At 49.7% G+C, this 21,852-nt stretch overlaps 1 protein-coding gene across 1 annotated transcript in view; it reads left to right on the forward strand.

The window, feature by feature from the left end:
* The window catches only part of STAG3 (STAG3 cohesin complex component), a gene marked incomplete at its 5' end in the record, with an annotated part of 227,684 nt that extends 223,321 nt beyond the window's left edge, over positions 1 to 4,363 (forward strand). The window contains one exon of the mRNA XM_082256553.1: positions 4,080 to 4,363. Within this exon, the coding sequence (XP_082112679.1) occupies positions 4,080 to 4,127 (48 nt within the window). The 3' untranslated portion in view covers positions 4,128 to 4,363. The remainder of the gene's footprint in view (positions 1 to 4,079) is intronic.
* Positions 4,364 to 21,852: the final 17,489 nt, after the last annotated feature.

The following is a 21,852-nucleotide window of genomic DNA, read 5'->3' on the forward strand; positions in this document are numbered from 1 at the left end:
ATGAATTGCCCCAAGTGAGAACCTAATACTGTCACCTTCTGTGAGGGCAACTCTACAGTATTCTCCTGAGTGTCCAAAATGTTGGCCTTCCTCAGCTGATGATCCTTTCCGAATTTGATCTGAGTCTGAATCAAAATTTGCCAGGACTTGGAGGATGTTGAGCCACCCGAAAGCTGTTGTCCAGCTATGGAACCTGCTTACCCAAGATGGAAGCAATGTTCTGGAAAGTATCTTGAGTATGTGGAAAGGCCAAAGGTTGTTGAATAAACCTAAAGTGAAACGGTGTACCGACAAAGCGTATGTCCACATCAACTAGATCTAGAAAAAAAACTACAGTTTTATGGGATGGTTTGAGTGATTGTTCTCAATGACTCCATATGAAGTTTTGGATTTTGATTCTTCATTCCATTTCCAGTCTAAATCTGCTTTTCGACTAAGAAAAATGGATCGATGGCTCACTGTTGGAACACAATTTGGTAACATTTGCTTAGTTTTGATTGCCTTAACCATAGTGGGAATAAGAGAAGTTGGAGGAGTGGAAAGAAAATTCCAACAACTTCCTTACTGCACAGGCCCCACCAATATTGAACCTCCTCTGCCCAAATTTGCAATAATTCCTGCCATAAAACACCTACTGGGCAAATTTGAGTGAAAGGAACTTTGCTGCTCCTAGGGAGGAGCAGACTTGGATTCAGGTGACCAAAGAAATATGATTATGGATCTTTCAATCTCTTCTATAGCTCTTCTCAGGCCCTGTCACCAACTCTTTGTTCTGGGCCTAGGTCAGTGGTCCTCAACCCTGGCCTAGAGGGCCCACTAACAGGCTAGGTTTGCAAGATAACTGAAATACATCCCAGGTGATATCATTTGCTGCTCAGTGATTGCAGTACTCCAGTCTGCATCTCCCCAAGGTAATACTTAAAATCTGGCCTGTTAGTGGGCCCTGAGCAACGGAGTTGAGGACCACTGGCCTAGGTGACTAGCCTAAGGGATTAGTTCCAAATCTAGACATGACTGATTCCATCTTGAATAGCAGTCTATTCACTTTAGAACAAGGTATATGCAGTCAAGCCTTAGGGCTTGACTAACCACACAGAATACTAGAGGAACAGCATACTGCATCGCTGGTTACTTTAATGTAACTCGGGGATCACACACCACAGAGATTTATTACTGGTCCAGTTTGCCTTCAACTCTTCTGTTGAGAACCATATAGCCTTGGCTACTGAAGTGAACTCCCACGCAGGCCACACAACACTACCTAATGGTAGAATAAACCTTCATTTTCAAATACGTATTGCTGTTCCCATGCCTCAGCGAAGGATATTGCATCATCCGCTGGCAGACTGGCACTTCTGGTTAGTCTGATAAAGATTCCTTGGCCAACTGCCTCTGAAGTAAAGCTGGGCTTTACAGAAAGGATCTTGTATCCCCTGCTAGCATGAAGACACATCTGGCCAATTTGATGAAAGCTCCTTGGCCCGCTGCTTTTGAGGCAGGGGTATTCTTTAAACAAACTTAGCTGTTTAATTAGCTTAATACCTGAGCGTTGGTGACTAGAGATCCACCCAGTCAGTTTGAACAGCGTCAAAACAGCTGCCTTTTTGTTTACTGCCGCCTGATTTGCAACTTTGCATAGCATCATCACGGGCACGTCAGCTGGCCACACTCCCCATACTGCCTAGGATGGTCCTTATTGTGATTTCCTTTAGTCTGCCCCTCCTGGCAGCACCTTGAATGTATATCGGTTTTCTTCAAAGCCAGAGAGGACCTGTCACTGTTGAAGGAACATGTTGCCTCTTTTCTTTTGGGGAGTGGTGCTGGTATTAAGGGCTGGAGAGTTTTACCATCCATACTGCCCGCACACTTTTTTTTTTGGATAGTATACCTACCTGACCCTCACCTTAATGATCATGGCTGGTCTCTGTGTAAGCTCATACCTCAAGGATATGAGCTGCAGGTTTGTGGTCCCAATACCTGGAAGCACTGGCTAGGACATTAGCATTAATACACTGTCAGTGGCCATCCACACATCCATCTGCAGACATTGACGCAGCAAATGGACCTATATGCTATTGTGAGCTAGAATTAACCCCTCAGAAGAAGCAATTACCAATAGATGAGCAATGAACTTTACTCCAGCATTTAGACCATAACAGATTAATGTATAGCAATCATTTAGCACAAGGAAGGGTAAATATACTCCAGACCAATAGCCCTGGCAGGATAACCCACTAGTCTGCAAAGGTTAAAAACAGCAAACCAGGCATTAGAGCATAAACAGTAATCCAAACCTGCAGAGCCAGGCATTGCTGAGTTAATAGGAAAGACTCACATTGCACAGCAACACTTGTATATCAGCCCATTCATTAGCAGTACTGCAGATGCAACAAAACCTGTGAAACAATAATGAAACAAGCAGAACTATAAACAGCAAATAACCTACTTTGGTAGCCTGACCTATTCACAGCACAATGGTCATGACAGCCTATGGTTTAGCTTACCTACATCCTTGACTGGCTTTGAGGTGATGGGAGAGGCTCTATTCCTGAACAGGTGGCCACCAACACCCCCCCCAGACAGCTGTCCGAGGTTCCCAGTCGCTATTTCCACGAGCCGGAAGTTATCCCAACGGCATCTTGCTGCTTCTTGTCAACCTGGAAGTCTGCCGGGTGCCATCCCCATAGACACATCTATCTGCAAAGGGAAGCCCGTCGGACACAGCCAAAGAAAGTAGACAAGGAGCCATCTTGGAGGGGGGGCATCTGCCCCAACAACAATGCCTGCGTTTTGTAAGGGAATTAAAACATAATACACAGAGTGCCAGACTAACCAAATAGTATGTGGGGGCCACAACTCACCAGGGAGGAGAGACTGGATCAGTCCCAACAACACAAGACATAACTTTCTTACCTCCCAGAGACCAGTATCCTGCACCCCAGTACCTGGACCTGGGGGAGGCCTCCCTCGTATAGGCAGTTTACACCCGAACAGAGAGCTTCGTCACAGGAGAGGCTGAACCTGTGCGGCTGGCCAGATGAATCCGGCAAGGTGAGGGCAAAAAAAAAAAAATCATCTTTCCATAGTAATAACCAGTTGAGCATTTGAGGAACAGATAATGCCATCTTAGGGGAGGTGACTCATTTGTATACTATAACCAGTCCTGATTGGGCGAGGGGCGGAGCCTATACCCATGTCATTAAATTGGAAATTGCATTTTTTTTTGTTTTGGGTTTAATATCACTTCAAAGTTTACACAGGGCTTCCTTCTCTTCACTTTTGGTGACCAAATGGGGAAGCTGGGGAGCAGAAAAGGTTAGTATGTGCAGTGAGTATGGCTACCTTTAATGTGAACAGATTGTTTTGCACTGCCTGGTTAGAAGGACTACCCTGTGTTTTGTACTGGAACTCTTGTTAGAAGGAATGCTGTACAACTTACTGTAACCGGGAAAGAATATTAAAGGTTGTATTTTTGTATTGCTCAAAAAAAAAAAAAAAAATATCTGTATCTAATAAGATAATAAAGCGAAGTACTGGGAGCAGTGGCTCTACCAGTCATTCCTGAATCCCACGTTCCCCTAGTAATTGTCCTTCCTGTACAGAGCCATGTTAGCGCAGACAGCTTTATGCCTGGTACACACGATGAGATTATCCAAAGAATGATTGTCTGTTCTTTGTTTTTTTTTTTGCATGCTAATCTCCATATCGAAAATAAGAGGTTACTAAAGTTATGGAAATTCTCGTACGACAGAATAAAAATTCGGAAGTGATGTAATGTGTCGTAGTGTATTTCTATTATATTTTCGGACAAATACTGTACTGATTAAATGAAAATTGTACGATCTGGTATCCCTACGAGAAAAATTTTCATGCTTGTCCTATCGGATATTATCGGATTAAATGTTGTGCACTAATGATCAGATAATCGTACAATCGCTTTGAAAGTATGATTTTCTGATCGTGCGTATTAGCACCGTTCATACTCTTATTATGTGCTTGGCCAGCCCCACTGTATTGAATCTCTTCTTCCCTAAATATTATCCTCACACGATTCTTTTCTTTCTTTGTAATACCTACAGCTTCTTCCTGACTTGTTGGATTCCGCCCTCCTGGATAATGAAGAGTGACAGATACTGTTCGCTAGATACTGCACTTCCACGTTTCTGTATGGTGACAAATATCCATTGTGACACAGAAATTCCGCACCAAGGTAGACACGGAGCACTCCGTAGCACAGTGACACGTTTGTTACTCATTTCTGTTATATCTGACAGCTGCTGTGTGCTGTTCCTATACAGCAGTCTGTTTTCTTTTTTTTTTTGGCACTTTATATGAAGCTTTGTTATGTTCGAACCTTACAAAAAGTTCCTGGCTTCTTCTTGTTAAAGTGATGAAATCTTTAAAGAAAAAAATGAATTAAAATAATTTAAGCAACATTGGGTGATTTGGGTATGTGGTTTAAGTGTCCGCTTTGTGTGTATCATTTATTTTCTCATATACAGGCAGTCCCCGGGTTACAAACAAGATAGGGATTGTAGGTTTGTTCTTAAAGCGGTGTTCCAGTCTCCTAGCCGAAATGATACCAATCACAACATCGAGATCATTGCAATTCACCATAACTGCAATGGATATTTCTGGCCAGGGGCAGATTGTATTTACTTGCTCATTTCTCTTTACTCCCTCGATTCCGGCTGCGGCCATGGAGGATGTGGGTATCTGAAGCCGACCTGGCTTCATTTCCTGGATTTCATGCAGCTGGCTACCCAGCATACACCTCCAGATCTTGTGCCTGCGCAGCAATGTCACTGCGAGGCAGGCTTTGTTCCAGTCACTAAATCTTGCGATTGCATCCGCATTAGATGCCCGAAGACTTCTGGGTATCCCAGGAGTCAATGGGCCAGCCTGATGACGTAATCGCCTAGGCGGCCGTGATCGGATGTCAGGGGAAGATTACTGAAAAAAAAGTACTTAAGAAATTTCACCATATAAGCATCCAAACATTTCATCACTATGGGTGTGCATTACAATTTGGCTAATTACAAAAAATTAGTGGAACTCCGCTTTAAGTCGAATTTGTTTGTAAGTCGGAACAGGTACATTTCTCTTGCGTCCTCTGACAGTCGCCGCCTCCTCTAAGTCATCACTATTGGGTATTGTCCTCTGCTCCGCAGGAGTAGCTAGGCATATAGACTTAGTTAAAAACAAAAGGCATTTGCATGTATACACCCCTGGGGGCTGTCCCATCTGCCCAATACCCCCCTGCAGTGACCATTCCCAACTCAGTTTTACTTTGCCTAGCATCAGGAGTAGTTAGGCTTTCCCTGTGCTGGGGCTTCGGTCTCAGCCTATCTTCTTTTTTATTTGATTTTCTTGGAAAAATGTCAGTTTTTCTTTCTTTACTAGCTGTTTATTTTGTCAGCTTAGTTTTTAGTCGACTCTTCGGATGAAGATGGATCATGCGGTGCTGGGATTCGGACTGGCCGCCCTGGTTCTCCAGGGCACAGAGGGTCAGATGGACCCCCAGCCCGCCATCGAGCGTTCAGCTATGGTTCGCCCTGGCGCTATGAACGACCCAGAGAGAAGGAGGAACAAGCCGCTCAGGTGTGTCAGCCCAACCTGGTGCTGGTAAGACCCGTCATCCGGAAGGTTGCAAGTAGAAGTAGTGAAACCGCACTCAGGTGGATGAAAGCAAATGAAGTGGTTTATTCTTCAAAATCATAGATATACAGACAGTGCAGGGAACAGATAATCCAGGTTAACGCGTTTCACGGCTCACATGGCCGCTTATGACGGACGGTTATGAGTAAGCGGCCATGTGAGCCGTGAAACGCGTTAACCTGGATTATCTGTTCCCTGCACTGTCTGTATATCTATGATTTTGAAGAATAAACCACTTCATTTGCTTTCATCCACCTGAGTGCGGTTTCACTACTTCTACTTGCAACCTTCCGCTATGAACGACCCATCCCTGTTCGCAGCAGGGATGCAGCTGTGAGGTGGCTACCTCACTGGACGCATCTGCGTATCAGCAGTGCAATGTCCCTGGCAAACGGCATTCCCTGTCAGATGAGGACAGCGGCTTTCCGTTCTGTGAGGGGTGGCAGTCTTGGTTGCTGTGTGTTCCCCATGTCTGTACCTTGTGTGACTCCCTGCTGCGATCCCTGTGGGGATCGCTTGTACATGCGCTGCGGTGCTGTGTGTGTTTGGGGGTCCCCTTCCCTGGGTCACTTCGGTGTTTGGGGGTGCAGACTGTGTATGGACCGTGGCGGGTTGACAGCCGCGCGGTCCGCCATTTTTTATTACAATGGGCAGGCATGTGAGCTTCTCTGTGGGCTATACAACATGCTGATTTGGCGCCATTCGCCGCCATATTTGCGGTGACCGAGCGCTCGTTTCAGGCCGCATGTCGGCGGCCATTTTGGTGGAGTCTCCCATACGTTTCTATGGGGCGGCCATTTTCCCTGGGTCATGCAGCAGATTAGTTCAGCCTGATTTTGCAGCACTTCCTCTTTCCTCTGAAGCAGGACAGCGGTGGCAACACTCTGCGGGGCTCTGCAGGTTATTGCTCTCAATATATCTCTGTACTGTCGCTTCTGGCTCAGTTTTGTCTCCTTTCCTATGGGGGTCTTTTGGTCTGTATAGCTGGAGCAGGGGGCTGCGTACTCGCAGCGCTCTTAAGGGGACAGCACCTAATTCTTGCACTGTCCTTTTTTTCTCACTTGAGCATGGATTCTCAGGATAGCACATTTCCACCAGCCTTGGTGGGGGCCCCCAGTTCTCCTGTGGCCCTTCTGAGACCTGATTTGGCCGCTGTAGTGGCGACTTTGGTGTCCAATAGGCAAATGCTGATGGCTGAACGTGCTGCTCGTCAGAGGCCCAGATTGTCCCTCTCCTCTGATTCAGATGGTGATATGGCTGCTGCGAGCGTGCCCTTTTCAGGGTCCCGCTCATGCTTGGACCCCTTGGGGTCTGAGGGGGGAGACTGTGATGGAAGGGGTTGATGCCCTCTCCCCGGGGTCGCCTGCAGAACGGGCGACCATGGCTGATTTGATTGTGTCTGTTAAGGACACCTTATATTTAGAGGATGAGCCCTGTCCTCCGGGCGTTGTGTCCCCGTTTGGGACGCACAGCACCCGTAAGTCTGCGCAGGTTTTTCCCTGCCCGGAAGAATTCCATGACACTGTTACTGCACAGTGGCGCACGTTATAACGTCCATTCCTGGTACCTAGTCGGTTTGGGTTGCTTTATCCTTTTAATCCGGCTACGGAATCACGATGGTGTGTGCCTCCACAGGTGGATCACGCTGTGGTTGTGCTGAACAAGGCTACCTTAGTTCCCACTGAGGATGCCCCGGTTCTCCGGGGTCCCACGGACCGGCGGTTGGAGTCCCTATCTCGCTATTCCTATACGGTGGCGGGTTCATTGCTCAAACCCGTTTTCGCTTCCGTTCTGGTGGCTCAGGCGGCTGCTGCTTGGACTAAGATGCTTAAGCGCAATCTTGTGTCTGCTGGTGTTGCACCTGCCCGGCTGAAATTGGTGGATCCAATCCACCGAGGAGTAATGTACTTGTGTGATGCAGCCTTGGCTGAGGCCCCCTTAGTGGCTCGCCTCTCTAGTGTCGCGGTGTTTAAACGGTGATTGTTATTGCTGAAGGGCTGGTCGGCCGACCAGGCCTCAAGGGAAACGGTTGCTGATTTTCAATATGCTGGCTCTCGACTTTTTGGCGAGGCTTTGGACACCCTGGTTTCAGGCGTCACGGGGGGCAAGAGCACTATGCTGCCCCAGAACCCGAAGAACAAGTCTTTCCGAGGCAAGCGGGGTTCTGCGCCTAGATCCAATCAGGGGTCCTTTCGTGCCTTTCGGAACCAATCCAAGGGCAAGCCCTTCAAGACTCAGGGCAACCAGAAGAAGCCCTGGGCGGGTAAGCAGAAGGCCGGCAATGCCGGCTCGGCGGGACACTCCGCCTCTGCCTGAAGGTGCGCCCTCACCCGTTTCAGGGGTGGGGGGACGTTTGCGTGGTTTCCTCCAACCTTGGCTGCTCTGGATATCGGACAGGTGGTTTCGGGTAATCGTTCTAACAGGTTACAAGATCGAATTCCTTTCCCGGCCGGCGGACAGATTCTTTCCCTCCAATCTCCATCTGCTTCCGGGGCGTCTGCAGGACTTGCATCAAGCGGTGCAGGACCTGCTTGCTCAGGGAGTAATTGTCCCGGTGCCTCATCGGGACGGGTTTCGGGGGTTTTATTCAAATCTGTTCACTGTGCCCAGGAAGGAGGGCAAAGTGCGTCCTATTCTGGACCTGAAGCACAGAACCGCCTCGTGCATGTTCGGAAGTTTCGAATGGAGTCTCTCAGTTCGGTTGTGGCCTCCTTGGGTCCAGGAGAATTCCTGGCTTCGATAGATCTGAAGGATGCGTACCTGCACATCCCCATTTTCGAGGGTCATCAGCGGTACCTTCGGTTTGCTATCGCAGAGGACCACTACCAGTTTGTGGCGTTACCTTTCGGTCTCGCTTCGGCACCAAGGGTGTTTACCAAGGTGTTGGCGCCGGTCCTGGGCCTGCTGCGGGCCCAGGGCATTGCAGTCCTGGGCTACCTGGATGATCTGCTTCTGAGATTGCGTGCCAGCCAGGACCTTGTGCGCGATCTGTCCATCACGGTACAGACGCTCCAGGAGTTCGTTTGAACCATCAACGTTCAAAATTCAGCGTTGTCTCCATCGCTTCGCCTTCCCTATCTGGGAATGGTTCTGGACTCTGCTCGGGCAAAGGTGTTCTGGCCGGAGGACAAGCTCCAGGCTTTGCGAGACGAACTCAGGTCCCTCAGGGACATTCCGTCCTCGTCACTCAGGACCTGCAAGCGGGGCCTGGGGTTGATGGTGTCGGCCTTCGAGGCGATTCCCTTTGCCCGGTTCCACACGCGGGCTCTCCAGACGGAGATCCTGGCCAGGTGGGACAGACTTCCTCAGTCCTTAGATCTGGATGTCTCCTTAAGTCCTTCCGTCCGTTGGTGTGGACAGTGGTTACCACGGACGCCAGCCTGTCGGGCTGGGGTGGAGTCCTGGGCAACCTGTCTGCCCAGGGCACTTGGTCGGAGGAGGAGTCCTCCCTCCCGATCAATGTGCTGGAACTACGAGCGATAAAACTCTGTCTCTTCCAGTGGTCGGACCGTCTCCAGGGCCTGCCTGTTCGCGTACAGACGGACGATGCTACCGCGGTGACTTACATCAATCACCAGGGGGGCACCAGGAGTGCTCGAGCGGCCCGGGAGGTGACCGAAATTCTGTCTTGGGCCGAGACTCATGTCCCGGAGATCTCAGCAGTTCACATTCCGGGTTTGGAAAATTGGCAGGCCGACTATCTGAGCCGCCAGACCCTGGACCAGGGGGAATGGTCCCTACACCCGGAGGTCTTTCAGATTCTGGGTGCGTGGTGGGGATCCCCAGACGTGGATCTGTTCGCATCCCGGCTAAATCGAAAGGTGGAAAGATTTGTGGCAAGAACGCGCGATCCGTTGGCGGACGCCTCGGATGCGTTGGTGGCCCCTTGGCATCAGTATCGTCTGATGTACACCTTTCCTCCGATTCAGTTACGATCCCGGTTCCTTCGCAGATTAGTCTCGGAACCGCACATGGTGATTCTGGTGGCGCCGGACTGGCCTCGCTGGTCCTGGTACGCCGACGTTGTTCACCTGGCAGTGGCGCCTCCCTCTGCGGAAAGATCTCCTGTCCCAAGGTCCGATCTTCCATCCTGCTTTACAGTCGCTGGCTTATCGGCCTGGCTGTTGAGACCCATGTCTTGAAGGACAAGGGTCTATCCCCTGAGGTTATCCCTACCCTAATCAAGGCTAGGAAATCCTCCTCTGGTAAGATCTATTACCGTACCTGGAAAGCCTATTTCACCTGCTGTGAGTCCAGGGGGTTCTCCCCTCGTTCTTACTCGGTGTCAAGAATCTTGGCTTTCCTCCAGTCTGGAGTGGATCCGCGCCTGGCGCTGGCCAAGATAAAGGGCCAGGTGTCTGCACTGGCTGTCCTTTTCCAACGCCCTGTGGCGTCTCATTCCTTGGTGCGCACCTTCATTCAAGGTGTGCGACATTTGGCTCCTCCCAGGAAGGAGCCTTTTCCTCCAGGGGACTTGGTTCTGTCCGTGTTACAGCGTGCTCGCTTTGGAAATATCAGGGAGGTCTCCTTGCCTCTGTTGTCAAAGAAGGTCGCCTTTTTGGTGGCGATCACTTCGGCTCGCCGAGTGTCGGAGCTGACGACGTTGTCTTGCCGCTCCCCTTTTCTTGATAATCCACAAGGATAAGATGGTGTTGAGTACACTCCCGTCCTTTCTTTCCGAGGTGATCACTTAATTCCACCTTAATGAGAAAATTGTCCTGACTTCGCTTGCGCGAAGCCTAAGCATCCAAAGGAGATTGCGTTGCATTCTTTGGATGTTGTCCGGGCGATCAGGGTTACCTGTCGTCTACAGAATCCTTTCATTAAACGAATTCCCTATTTGTTCTTCCTGGGGGATCGATGAAGGGCAAGGCTGCATCCGCAGCAACTATTGCCAAATGGATCAGACAGACCATTGAGCAGGCTTGTGCTTGGAAGGAACGGGTTCCACCCTTCCCTGTTAAGGCGCACTCTACTAGATCTGTGCGTACGTCTTGGGCTTGTTGGCATAGGGCCTCGGTGGCCCAGGTGTGCAAGGCTGCGACTTGGTCGTCGGTGCACACTTTCTCAAAATTCTACAAGGTAGGTGTTCTGGCATTGGCTGATGCTTCCTTTGGCCACAAAGTTCTCAGTGCGGCAGTGCCATGAAGGACCCTTGGTTTTTTTATGCGTCCCTGGCTGTTGGTATTTGCTTTCCTGGGCTGTTGCTCCTGTTGAGCATTGTTTTTTTCTGTTGCCCAGAAGGTTCTCTTACAGTACATGTAAGATTCCTTTCTCTGACGTGGGTACTGCGTTGCTTTACGGTTGCGTCTCCCACCCCTCATGTCTATACTGCTTTGGGACATCCCAATAGTGATGACTTAGAGGAGGCGGCGACTGTCGGAGGACGTAAGAGAAAACAGAATTTTTGTAAATTCTTACCTGTAAAATTCCTTTCTCTGAGTCCTCCGACAGTCGCCGCCCCCGCCCCTCTTTGGGGTTCTTGTTACTTACTGCTATGCTACCAAACTGATTTGGGAATGGTCACTGCAGGGGGGTATTGGCCAGATGGGACAGCCCCCAGGGGTGTATACATGCAAATGCCTTTTGTTTTTAACTAAGTCTATATGCCTAGCTACTCCTGCGGAGCAGAGGACAATACCCAATAGTGATGACTTAGAGAAGGCGGCGACTGTCGGAGGACTCAGAGAAAGGAATTTTACAGGTAAGATTTTACAAAAATTCAGTTTTTTTAAGTTTATCTCCAGCCAAAAGAATAACTTTAAAGTTTTTTGGATAGCATAGGGAAGGGTTAACATCCGTGCAACATTTGTTTTGCTGTCTGTACCCCTGTTCGGAGGATTTCACCTCACTTTTTGTCCCTATGACAACTGGATTTTGAAAATTTTGGGTTGTGGAAACAAGGAGTCAAGTAAAACAGCAGCGCTCAAAATGTATTCCAAACAGTCGTCCAGTGAGATAAGCACAAACACTGTGAGAGGAAGACGATAGATCCACTACCAAGGGAAATGAGCATACAGCCTCTTACCAGATTCCAATGACTGCTGGGTTGAGCACCAGTCAGAGTGAGCATAGATCAATCACCTGGTCAATGGATCCAGGTTCTTTAGCAGCATAATGAGACTCCAAAGCATATGAGTGGAGAAATGAAAGAGCGATCATTGCACAGACATCTTTAAAAACGATTTATTTAGCAAATAAAACCTGCACACAGGATACTCACACTTTCTCCAACAAAATAGGCATAAAAAAAAACGACAAAATAGTAGTGTAGATTTGTTTCAAACAAAAAACATGGCTGATCTCCAATGGCATACAACACCAGCGTCCATGTGGTTAAGCTCCTTCAAACGCGTTTCGTCATAGGTGACATCATCAGGGGTGTGGAAACAAGGATTAGTGATTAAGCTTCAGTGGAGACACCTTTTTAACATGAGAACTCTTACAAGAGTGAATTTCCCTTCCTAGGGCTAGATTTCTCTTCACTTCCTGTTGTCTCCTTTTGTTTGCAAGTAGGAGTCGTTTGCAAGTCGGATTTTTGTAACCCGGGGACCGCCTATATCTAGTTTAGGGATCTCCAAACTACGGCCCTACTTGCAGAACTACACGTCCCATGAGGCATTGTAAAACTGACATTCACAGACACGACTAGGCATGATGGTAATTGTAGTTCCTGAACAACTGGAGGGCGATAGTTTGGAGACCCCTGCTTTAATTCAATGTAAAACAGCAGCTGTCATAATGGAGCTGGCACTTTTTATGTCCTCGCCACAGTCACAGAAAAGTTGATTACTGATGCCTCTGCGTGTGTGTTTTGTGGGATATAACTGGAGCCAAGAATGAGGAGAATGCACTCTCCATGTAGATCAAGCGGGCCATAGACCCATGGTTGCAGGAAAGAAAACCAAATCATCTATTCTATGCCTTGCCTAAATTTTTTTGATGAAAATTAAACTCAGACAAGGTAGCAACACTAAGCGCTTGGACATGGCGCTGCCTGATTATGTGAGGGATCTATAAGAGATGACTGCTACCAATGTTTTAGGATCGGCAAACAATTCTAAAGTCTGTGATCAGATACGCATATATAGAGCCCAGGTCTATGCTATAATTTGTTAAAGCCTGTTTGCACATATGACAATTTATGACACCAGCCCCATTGATGTCCTGACAGTTCGGTTGAGAGCATAAGCAACATTGACCGTTATTCACAGCATGCCTTGCATGTAACTCTGGAAACCGTTACATTGATGGGTTTAGTTCCCATTTAAAGGGAATGTGTAATTGTGCTAATTACTGGTCTCAAAAATAGCAGTTCTGTCTGTATTCCACAGCTGGGTGAGTGAATTTACCCACAGGAAAGAGGACTATTTGAGACAAGTCTACAATCAGAGAATGGCTTCTCCATTTGAAAGGTTCCCTTTAAACCCTAACTTCGGGCACACAAACTGACATTAACCACTTACCGCATACTAACGTAGGTCTACGTCAGTAAACTTTGCGGTAGTGTACCGGGATGATGCCTCTAGCTAGAGGCATCATTCCGGTACCGTGGTTTGAAGCCGACGGTTGGCTTTCCGTCGGTACTGACCGATGCGGCTCGGGAGCCGCTCGATCGGTACCCGGGGGGGCGGGAGGGGACGTCCCCCCCCCTCCCGCCGCCTTTCGTGGCTTTGCTCGGGGCTCCCGTCCCACCGGGAGCCCCGAGCACCCAGCCGGCGCGTCCGCCGGCTGGATGGAGTCCCGATGAATGCCGGAAACAGCATCGATCGGTGCTCCGTTGACGTAACCCGGAGGCGGCGTCCATGACGTCACTTCCGGGTTACTGTGCCGCAAAAGGCGGCAAATTTGAAAATCGGCTGTATGCAAAAACGCCGTTTTTGGCATTTTGCATACAGGGAAGTGTAGTGGAGGGGTCTAGGGTCTTTTAGACCCTCGATCCCTCCATAAAGTGTACCTGTCACGACATATTGCTGTCACAAGGGATGTTTACATTGCTTGTGACAGCAATAAAAGTGATCAGATTTTTTTTTTTTTTTTAAAACTGTAATAAAGTTAAAAAAATAAATAAAATAAATGGGAAAAAAAAAAAAAAAAAATTTAGCCGCCCCCGTCACCGTTAGCTCGCGCACAAAAAAAAACGTATACGCAAGTCGAGCCGCAAATGAAATCGCTGTTCAAACCACACATGTGAGGTATCGCCACGATCGCCAGAGTGTGAGCAATAATTTAAAAAAAAGAGCTACACTCTACCTCTAAACTGGTAACCGTTAAATAAATTTAAAGCGTCGCAGATTGAGATCTCTATTGACCGTAGTTTGTCGACATCCCACGGGGGGGCGCAATTTTAAACCGTAACATGTTGGGTATCTATTTACTCGGCGTGACATGTTCTTTCACAATATACAAAAAAAATGGGCTAACTTTACTGTTTAGTATTTTTTAAATGCAGTGAAATGTGATTTTTCAAAATTTTTCCAAAAAAATGGCGCTTTATAGACCGCTGCGCAAATACCGCGTGACAAAAATGATTGCAATGACCGACATTTTATTCTCCAGAGTCTTTTCTAAAATAATATATATAATGTTTGGGGGTTCTAAGTTGTTTTCTAGGGAAAAATACTGATTTTAACTTGTGAACAAAATGTGTCAAAAATAGGCTCGGTCCTTAAGTGGTTAATTACACATACACTATATTGTCAAAAGTATTGGGACGCCTGCCTTTACACGCACATGAACTTTAATGGCATCCCAGTCTTAGTCTGTAGGGTTCAATATTGAGTTGCCCCCCCCCCCCTGGCAGTTTAGACAGCCTGAACTCATCTGGGAAGGCTGTCCACAAGGTTTAGGAGTGTGTCTATGGGAATGTTTGACCATTCTTCCAGAAGTGCACTTGTGAGGTCAGGCACTGATGTTGGATGAGAAGGCCTGGCTCGCAGTCTCCGCTCTAATTCATCCCAAAGGTGTTCTATTGGGTTGAGGTCAGTCCAGTTCCTGCATCCCACACTCGCTCATCCATGTCTTTATGGACCTTGCTTTGTGCACTGGTCCAAATCATTTGGTGGAGGGGGGATTATGGTGTGGGGTTGTTTTTCAGGGGTTAGGCTTGGCCCTTGGTTCCAGTGAAGGGAACTCTTAAGGCTTCAGCATACCAAGACATTTTGGACAATTTCATGCTCCCAACTTTGTGGGAACAGTTTGGGGACGGCCCCCTTCCTGTTCCAACATGACTGCGCACCAGTGCACAAAGCAAGGTCCATAAAGACATGGATGAGCGAGTTTGGGGTGGAGGAACTTGACTGGCCTGCACAGAGTCCTGACCTCAACCCGATAGAACACCTTTGGAATGAATTGGAGCGGAGACTACGAGTCAGGCCTTCTGGTCCAACATCAGTGCCTGACCTCACAAATGCGCTTCTGGAAGAATGGTCAAACATTCCCATAGACACACTCCTAAACCTTGTGGACAGCCTTCCTAGCATAGATGAAGCTGTTATAGCTGCAAAGGGTGGTCCAACTCAATATTGAACCCTACTGACTAAGACTGGGATGCCATTAACCACTTACCCACTGGGCACTTATACCCCCTCCTAACCAGGCCAATTTTCAGCTTTCAGTGCTCTCGCATTTTGAATGACAATACACTGTACTCCTATGAAATTACTGTCCTTTTTTCACACAAATAGAGCTTTCTCTTACGTCCTCCGACAGTCGCCGCCTCTTCATATTCGTCACATATGGGGTATTAGACTTTGCTCCGAAGGAGTAGCTAGGCAACAGAATATGTTAACAATAAAGCTTTAACATATCCCACCCTCAAGGGGTGGTCCCCTCAGTCAATACCCTCCTACTTCCTGCAACCATATCTCAGTTTTAATGTCTAGCTTGTCAGGAGTGGCTGGCTCTCTCTGTGCTGGGACTTTTTGTCCCAGACTCTTTCTTCTTTTTAATATTTTATTTGAGTTTTTTCTCTACCTTTACTTAGCTGTTGTTTTTGTCAGCATTAGTTAGTTCTTCGGACGAAGAGGATCATGCGGGCTGGGTCTCGGGCTGATCCCCCTGATCGCAGGTCGTGGGTCAGTGGCTTCCCAGTCTGCCATCGAGCGTTCAGCCAGGTAACGCTCCTGGCACGGTGAACGACCCATCCCTGTTCGGTGCAGGGATGATTGGTGAGGTGGCTACCTCACCGGACGCTGTGCGGTTTCTTAACCGCCATTGTGTGCGTCTTGCATTGCGACTCTCCCTGCCTCATGTGCAGCGGCTTGTTCGCCTGTGCGGGTTCCCCACGCCATGTGAGGTAAGTGTGTCTATGTGGGGACCTGTCTGTCTGGGGGGGGTCTCAGTCTGGGACTGTGTAACCTGCCTTTAAATCACACTGCTTGTCTCCCTATCTCTCGGCTGCATGCTGTGGGCTGCAAGGGGGGGGGGGGAGCTGTATGACACTGTGTGTGTCAGGCTGGGCAGTGTGGGAAGCTGTGTGCTGTGGGGCATGTTTTTAATGGCATGTTGGGGCATATACAGCGATCGCTGCGGCGATCTAACATGTATCCATATAATGGGATGAAATTGTGTGTGTTTTTATGCACTGTGGAGCGGCGATTTCGGCGCCAAACGACGCCATTTTACCGGCGCCCGCTCCGGCCGCATGTTTTACATGCACGGCGGCCATTTTCTTGTAGCCTCCATAGGCTTACATAGAGCGCCCTGGCAGCATCACTTCCTCTTTCCTGGAACACCGGTCGAGGCAGCAGCAGCAGCGGGGTCTCCTCAGGTTTTATCCTTCTATTCCTGTTGTCCATTGCCTGTATTCAGTCTGTATATTCCCTGTGGGGGTCTCATTGTGCCTGAGTGTGTGCGGTGGGCTGCGCTTGCCGCGCTTGCTGAAAGGGGGCAGTTAACCCTTGGTTGTCTGGCGTACAGGGGCAATGGATTCTCAGGAGGGCAAGTTTCCCACAGTATTGGTGGAAAGCCAGGGGACCGCTGTTTCCCCCCCAGGGGGGGATTTAGCCACTATTGTGGCTGGCCTTGCTGCCCAGGTGCAAATGCTGGTGGCTGCTCAATCTACTAAACGGCCCAGAGTTGCTCTGTCCTCCGATTCTGAGGGTGAAGGTGATGGGGCTGTTCTGGCAGGGACCCCCCTATCAGGGTCCCGCTCCTCTCTTGATCTAGTGGGGTCTGAGGTAGAGGCTGAGGTTGAGGGGGTTGATAATTCTCCCCCTGGCTCGCCTGAAGAGCTTGCAATCATGGATGAGTTGATTGCTTCCATTAAGCAGACGCTACGTTTGCAGGACGAAGTGTGTCCCCCCGCTGCCTTGGCGGCTTATGGGAAAACGCAGGACGCCGCAGGTTTTTCCCTGCAATGCTGATTTTCAGCGCGCTGTAAAGGATCAATGGCGCGATCTGCGCAAGCCTTTTGCGGTACCAAGTAAATTCAAGCTGCGTTATCCTTTTTCGCCTGCCACTGATGAACGGTGGTGTGTGCCTCCGCCAGTGGATCATGCAATTGCGGTTTTGAACAAAACCACTGCGATTCCTGCAGAGGGATCCCCTGTTTTCCGTGATGCCACGGATAGGAGACTGGAGTCTCTTGCCCGTCATACTTATTCTGTTACGGGTTCTATGCTTAAGGCTCTATTTGCTTCTCTCATGGCGGCCCAGGCGATCGCAAGTTGGACGCAGATGCTTAGGCGCGTCCTAGTGGCCGATTCGGCCTCGGCGGCGACCCTGGACATGGTGGATCAGATCCACCAGGGTGTCATGTATCTGTGTGATGCGGACCTGGACCTGATTCCGTTGGCTGCACGTGTGCACAGCGTGGCGGTGTTGTCTCGCCGCCTGGTTTGGTTGAAATGTTGGTCGGTGGACCAATCTTCACGTAAAACCTTAGCCAATCTGCCTTATGATGGGTCTCGCCTTTTTGGGGAGTCCCTGGATGTGTTGATTAAGGGGATCACCGGGGGTAAGAGCACTCTCTTGCCCCATTTCCCCAAGGCTAAGGGGGCTTCTGGGAAGAAGCATGCGAATTTTCGGCCCCCTCAGGGGTCCTTTCGTGCCTTTCGGCCGCACTACAAGGGCAAACCGTTCAAAGGCCAGGGCTCTCAGAAGAAACCCTGGTCTGGGAAACAGAAGTCCGGCCAATCCGGACCTGCGGCCCATAACAGTTCGGCCTGAAGGGGCGCCCTCACCCAGTTTTGGGGTGGGGGGACGCTTGCTCGGTTTTCTTCAGCCCTGGTTGGCCCGTGTGCGGGACAGATGGGTTCTGGAAATCGTTCGATCTGGTTACAAGATCGAGTTTCTCTCTCGGCCGGAGAGCAGATTTTTTCCCTCAAATCTACAACTGTCTCCAGAGCGCCTGCGGGATCTGCACCTGGCGGTGCGGGACCTGAGGGCTCAGGGAGTGGTGGTTCCGGTGCCTCATCGGGACAGATTTCGGGGGTTTTATTCCAATCTGTTCACCGTGCCCAGAAAGGAGGGCAAGGTTCGTCCGATTCTGGACTTGAAAGCTCTGAACCGCTCTGTGCGGGTTCGCAAGTTCCGCATGGAATCCCTGCGCTCGGTGGTGGCTGCCCTGGTTCCGGGGGAATTCATGGCCTCCATCGATTTGAAGGATGCGTATCTTCACATCCCCATATTCGAGGGTCATCAGAGATACCTTCGATTTGCCATTGCGGAGGATCACTACCAGTTCGTGGCGTTGCCCTTTGGGCTCGCCTCGGCTCCGCGGGTCTTCACCAAGGTGCTTGCACCGGTTCTGGCATTATTGAGGGCCCAGGGCATTTCTGTCCTGGGGTATCTGGACGACATTCTGATTCGGTCTGCGACCAGTCAGGGTCTGGAGAAGGACCTGTCTGTCACGATGCAAACTCTGCAGGAGTTCGGTTGGACGATAAATGTTCCAAAGTCGACACTGAGTCCGTCGGTTTGTCTTCCCTATCTGGGAATGATACTGGACTCGGTGCAGGCGAAGGTCTTCCTGCCGGAAGACAAACTCAGGACTCTTCAGGAGGAAGTCAGGTCCCTCAGGGACGTTCCGAACTCGTCTCTGCGGACGTGTATGAGATGTCTGGGATTGATGGTCTCGGCTTTCGAGGCGATTCCTTTCGCGCAGTTTCACACGCGGGGTCTCCAGGCGGAGATCTTGTCCAAGTGGGACGGGCGACCTCAATCTCTGGATCTTCAGATCTCGTTGAGTCATCGCACCAGGGAAAACCTTCTGTGGTGGCTCCAGTCCCCGTTGGTGTCCGGGGGCAAGTCGTTTCGTCCGATCTCGTGGACGATAATCACCACGGTTGCCAGCCTGTCGGGCTGGGGTGGTGTTCTGGGCGTTCTGTCCGCCCAGGGGACCTGGTCGGAGGGGGAGTCTTCCCTCCCGATCAACATTCTGGAATTGCGTGCGATAAGGCTCTGTCTTCATCGCTGGACGGACCGGCTGCAGGGCTGCCCGGTTCGGGTGCAGACGGACAATGCCACGGCGGTGGCCTACATCAACCACCAAGGGGGCACCAGGAGTGCCCGAGCGGCTCGAGAAGTGGCCGACATTCTGTCTTGGGCCGAGACTCATGTCCCGGCGATAACGGCGGTTCACATTCCGGGAGTGGAGAACTGGCAGGCGGACTATCTGAGTCGCCAGACCCTGGATCAGGGGGAATGGTCTCTCCATCCGGCTGTCTTCCAGATGTTGTGCGCGAAGTGGGGTCTTCCAGATGTGGACCTGTTCGCGTCTCGCCTCAACTACAAGGTGAAGAGGTTCGTGGCAAGGACGCGCGACCCTCGGGCAGACGCGTCGGACGCGTTAGTGGCCCCGTGGCATCAGTACAGGCTGATGTACGCGTTTCCACCGATCCAGTTGCTGTCCAGGTTCCTTCGCAGGTTACACTCGGAACGCAGCACGGTGATTCTTGTGGCGCCGGACTGGCCTCGCCGGTCCTGGTACGCAGACCTCGTGAATCTGGCGGTCGACGCCCCCTGGCGTCTGCCTCTTCGGGACGATCTACTGTCTCAAGGACCGATTTACCATCCTGCTTTACAGTCGCTGGCTTTGACGGCCTGGCTGTTGAGACCGAGGTCCTGAAGGAGAAGGGTCTCTCTCCAGAGGTTGTTCATACCTTGATCAACGCGAGGAAGTCTTCCTCGGGAAAGGTTTATTACCGTACTTGGAAGGCCTATTTTGCCTGGTGTGAGTCCAGGGGGTTTTCACCCCGCACGTACTCGGTTTCCCGTGTGCTGTCTTTCCTTCAGACGGGTGTCGATCAGCGTTTGGCGCTGGCTACGATAAAGGGTCAGGTGTCTGCGCTGGCCGTTCTGTTTCAACGTCCCGTGGCTTCCAACTCCTTGGTTGGCACTTTTATTCAGGGTGTGCGGCATCTGGTTCCTCCTAGGAGGGATCCTTTGCCCCCTTGGGACTTGAATCTAGTCCTATCTGTGTTACAACGTGCTCCTTTTGAACAGATCAGGGAGATCTCGTTGTCTATGTTGTCCAAAAAGGTCGCCTTTTTGGTGGCGATCACTTCGGCTCGCAGAGTGTCGGAACTGGCGGCTTTGTCCTGCAAGTCTCCGTACCTGGTTGTTCATTTGGATAAGGTGGTCTTGCGACCTAATCCTTCTTTTCTGCCGAAACGAGTTTCGGAATTCCATCTTAACGAGGATATTGTTTTGCCTTCGTTGTGCACGAAGCCTAAACATCCAAAGGAAGTGAGATTGCACTCTCTGGATGTTGTTCGGGCGATAAGGGTTTACCTTAAATCGACTGAGTCTTTTCGTAAGACGGACTCCTTGTTTGTTCTTCCAGAGGGTCCTCGGAAGGGCATGGCGGCTTCGGCCTCCACCATCGCCAAATGGATCAGGCAGACCATTGAACAGGCCTATGCCTTGCAGGGGAAGGTTCCCCCTGTGCCTGTGAAGGCGCACTCTACTAGGTCTCTGAGTACGTCTTGGGCCTGCCGTCATGGGGCTTCTGTAGCCCAGGTGTGTAAGGCGGCGACTTGGTCGACCGTGCACACTTTCACAAAATTCTACAAAGTAGATGTTCAGGCATCGGCGGATGCTTCCTTTGGCCGCAAGGTTCTTAGTGCGGCTGTTCCATAGGGTCCCTTGTTGGGGACTCCTGGCTGTTGGGATAGTTTTTTGTATCCCCTGGTTTTTTGTCTTTTCCTGGGTTGTTGCTCCTGTTGAGCACTTATTTTTGCTGTTGCCCAGCTGGTTTCCTTCCTTTGGTAAGGTTCCTTTCTTTGATGTGGAGACTGCGTTGCCTTTCGGCGCGGATGCGTTTCCCACCCCTCATGTTTACACTGCTTTGGGACGTCCCCATATGTGACGAATATGAAGAGGCGGCGACTGTCGGAGGACGTAAGAGAAAACGGAATTTTTGTAAAATCTTACCTGTAAAATTCCTTTCTCTGAGTCCTCCGACAGTCGCCGCCCCCGCCCCTCTTTTGGGGTTTGAATGTATACTCTACTGCTATTCCACTAAAACTGAGATATGGTTGCAGGAAGTAGGAGGGTATTGACTGAGGGGACCACCCCTTGAGGGTGGGATATGTTAAAGCTTTATTGTTAACATATTCTGTTGCCTAGCTACTCCTTCGGAGCAAAGTCTAATACCCCATATGTGACGAATATGAAGAGGCGGCGACTGTCGGAGGACTCAGAGAAAGGAATTTTACAGGTAAGATTTTACAAAAATTCCGTTTTCTTTTGGTGGTATTTAATCACCACTGTGTGGTTTTTTTTTTTTTTTTTGCGCTATAAATGAAAAAAGACCGACAATTTAGTTAAAAAAAATGCATTTTTCTTCATTTTGGTTATTCTCCATTATTACTTTATTATTATAACTTATGACACACGTTACCATTGCAAGCATACCATGGAGTCCAGATTCCTGCTTGCGGTCAGCAAGCAGAGTGGCAAAGGGTTGAATTGGGTAGATCTTTTTTTTGTAGGGGGTCTCTCTTCCCATCCTGCATCCCTGCTGACACATTACAGGGTGTTTTGCTGCTTTTCCTAATTTGTTAGAAGCAGCATCTGGGCAGTCACAGGCTGATCAGACCCTCTACTTAGACCAAGATGATGAATGAAGTTCGAGTCTTTAGTGCAAGCATCGCCTTATTCAGGTCGGTCCCTTTGAGAAGATATAACTTTGTAAAACTTCCACTCAGTTCATTCAAGCCATGTGTGGTCACCGACGAAACGCTGTTT

This window comes from Pelophylax lessonae (genome assembly GCF_965119305.1).
Source record: "Pelophylax lessonae genome assembly, chromosome: 4".
Classification (NCBI taxonomy): domain Eukaryota; kingdom Metazoa; phylum Chordata; class Amphibia; order Anura; family Ranidae; genus Pelophylax; species Pelophylax lessonae.